Below are 2,500 nucleotides of genomic sequence, written 5' to 3'. Positions count from 1 at the left end.
ATGCTGATATGTGTGTGTTTCCTTTCTGTGTGTGTGATGCTGATGTGTTGAGTGTGTGTTTCCTTTCTGTGTGTAGGATGCTAATGTGTGTGTGTTTCCCCTCTGTGTGTAGGACGCTGATGTGTTGAGTGTGTGTTTCTCCTCTGTGTGTGTGATGCTGATGTGGTGAGTGTGTGTTTCCCCTCTGTGTGTAGGATGCTGATGTGTGTGTGTTTCCCCTCTGTGTGTAAGATGCTGATATGTGTGTGTGTTTCTCCTCTGTGTGTAGGATGCTGATATGTGTTTGTTTCTCCTCTGTGTGTAGGATGCTGATGTGTGTGTGTTTCCCCTCTGTGTGTAGGATGCTGATGTGTGTGTGTGTGTTTCTCCTCTGTGTGTATGATGCTGATGTGTGTGTGTGTTTCCCCTCTGTGTGTAGGACGCTGATGTGTTGAGTGTGTGTTTCCCCTCTGTGTGTAGGACGCTGATGTGTGTGTTTCTCCTCTGTGTGTAGGATGCTGATATGTGTGTGTTTCCCCTCTGTGTGTAGGATGCTGATGTGTGTGTGTGTGTTTCTCGTCTGTGTGTATGACGCTGATATGTGTTGAGTGTGTGTTTCCCCTCTGTGTGTAGGATACTGATGTGTGTGTGTGTGTTTCTCCTCTGTGTAGGACGCTGATGTGTTGAGTGTGTGTTTCTCCTCTGTGTGTAGGATGCTGATGTGTGTGTTCTCCTCTGTGTGTGTGATGCTGATGTGTTGAGTGTGTGTTTCCCCTCTGTGTGTAGGACGCTGATGTGTGTGTGTTTCCCCTATGTGTGTAGGATGCTGATGTGTGTGTGTTTCCCCTCTGTGTGTAGGATGCTGATGTGTGTGTGTAGGATGCTGATGTGTTGAGTGTGTGTTTCCCCTCTGTGTTTATGATGCTGATGTGTGTGTGTTTCCCCTCTGTGTGTAGGATGCTGATGTGTTGAGTGTGTGTTTCCCCTCTGTGTGTGTGACGCTGATGTGTTGAGTGTGTGTTTCCCCTCTGTGTGTAAGATGCTGATGTGTGTGTGTAGGATGCTGATGTGTTGTGTGTGTGTGTTTCCCCTCTGTGTGTAGGATGCTGATGTGTGTGTGTTTCCCCTCTGTGTGTAGGATGCTGATGTGTGTGTGTAGGATGCTGACGTGTTGTGTGTGTGTTTCCCCTCTGTGTGTAGGACGCTGATGTGTGTGTGTTTCCCCTCTGTGTGTAGGACGCTGATGTGTTGAGTGTGTGTTTCCCATCTGTGTGTAGGATGCTGATATGTGTGTGTGTGTGTTTCTCCTCTGTGTGTAAGATGCTGATGTGTTGAGTGTGTGTTTCTCCTCTGTGTGTATGATGCTGATGAGTGTGTATGTGTGTTTCTCCTCTGTGTGTATTACGCTGATGTGTGTGTGTGTTTCTCCTCTGTGTGTAGGATGCTGATATGTGTGTGTTTCCCCTCTGTGTGTATGATGCTGATATGTGTGTGTTTCTCGTCTGTGTGTAGGATGCTGATGTGTGTGTGTTTCTCGTCTGTGTGTGTGGCGCTGATATGTTGAGTGTGTGTTTCCCCTCTGTGTGTAGGATGCTGATGTGTGTGTGTTCTCCTCTGTGTGTAAGATGCTGATGTGTTGAGTGTGTGTTTCCCCTCTGTGTGTATGACGCTGATGTGTTGTGTGTGTGTTTCCCCTCTGTGTGTAGGATGCTGATGTGTTGAGTGTGTGTTTCCCCTCTGTGTGTATGACGCTGATGTGTTGAGTGTGTGTTTCCCCTCTGTGTGTCTGATGCTGATATGTTGAGTGTGTGTTTCCCCTCTGTGTGTAAGATGCTGATGTGTGTGTGTTTCCCCTCTGTGTGTGTAGGATGCTGATGTGTTGTGTGTGTTTCCCCTCTGTGTGTAGGACGCTGATGTGTTGTGTGTGTGTTTCCCTTCTGTGTGTAGGACGTTGATATGTGTGTGTTTCCCCTCTGTGTGTAGGATGCTGATATGTGTGTGTTTCTCCTCTGTGTGTAAGATGCTGATGAGTGTGTGTAGGATGCTGATGTGTTGAGTGTGTGTTTCCTTTCTGTGTGTATGATGTGTTGAGTGTGTTTCCCCTCTGTGTGTAGGACGCTGATATGTTGGCTGGAGATGAGGAGGTCTGGAGGAGCCTAAAGGAGGCCCTTCCATCCCTGGAGCGCCTGCAGGCAGAGCAGAGTATCCTTCACCCTGCGTGTGTGTGTGTGTGTGTGTGTGTGTGTGTGTGTGTGTGTGTGTGTGTGTGTGTGTGAGTGTGAGTGTGAGAGAGCAGAGTATCCTTCAGCTACATCCTCCCAAAGGCACAGGCCTGATCCATGGTGCTCTCCTCCTCTCGGTTCTGATCCACTCTGCTGTGTTGGGTTTGATTCTGCTTCATTCTGCTGTGTTCCTCTCTAATTAGTTCTGCTTCATGGTGTTCTCCTCCTCTCTGTTCTCTAAACCTGCCCTTGCTCGGCTTCCCTTGGGTTCTGTTACTGCCCTGTTCGGTTCTGCTGTG

The 2,500-nt window shown here is 48.3% G+C and overlaps 1 protein-coding gene across 1 annotated transcript in view; it reads left to right on the top strand.

Annotated features, from left to right (window-relative positions):
• Positions 1-2,053: 2,053 nt before the first annotated feature.
• Positions 2,054-2,500, top strand: part of LOC105911193 (histone-lysine N-methyltransferase SMYD3) — a 30,506-nt gene continuing 30,059 nt past the window's right edge. The window contains exon 1 of the mRNA XM_031580257.2: positions 2,054-2,181. Within this exon, the coding sequence (XP_031436117.1) occupies positions 2,103-2,181 (79 nt within the window). The 5' untranslated portion in view covers positions 2,054-2,102. The remainder of the gene's footprint in view (positions 2,182-2,500) is intronic.

This window comes from Clupea harengus, chromosome 14 (assembly GCF_900700415.2).
Source record: "Clupea harengus chromosome 14, Ch_v2.0.2, whole genome shotgun sequence".
NCBI classification, from domain to species: Eukaryota; Metazoa; Chordata; class Actinopteri; order Clupeiformes; family Clupeidae; genus Clupea; species Clupea harengus.
The sequence above is the reverse complement of the archived record's forward strand: the minus strand, read 5'-3'. Positions and strand labels throughout refer to the sequence as shown.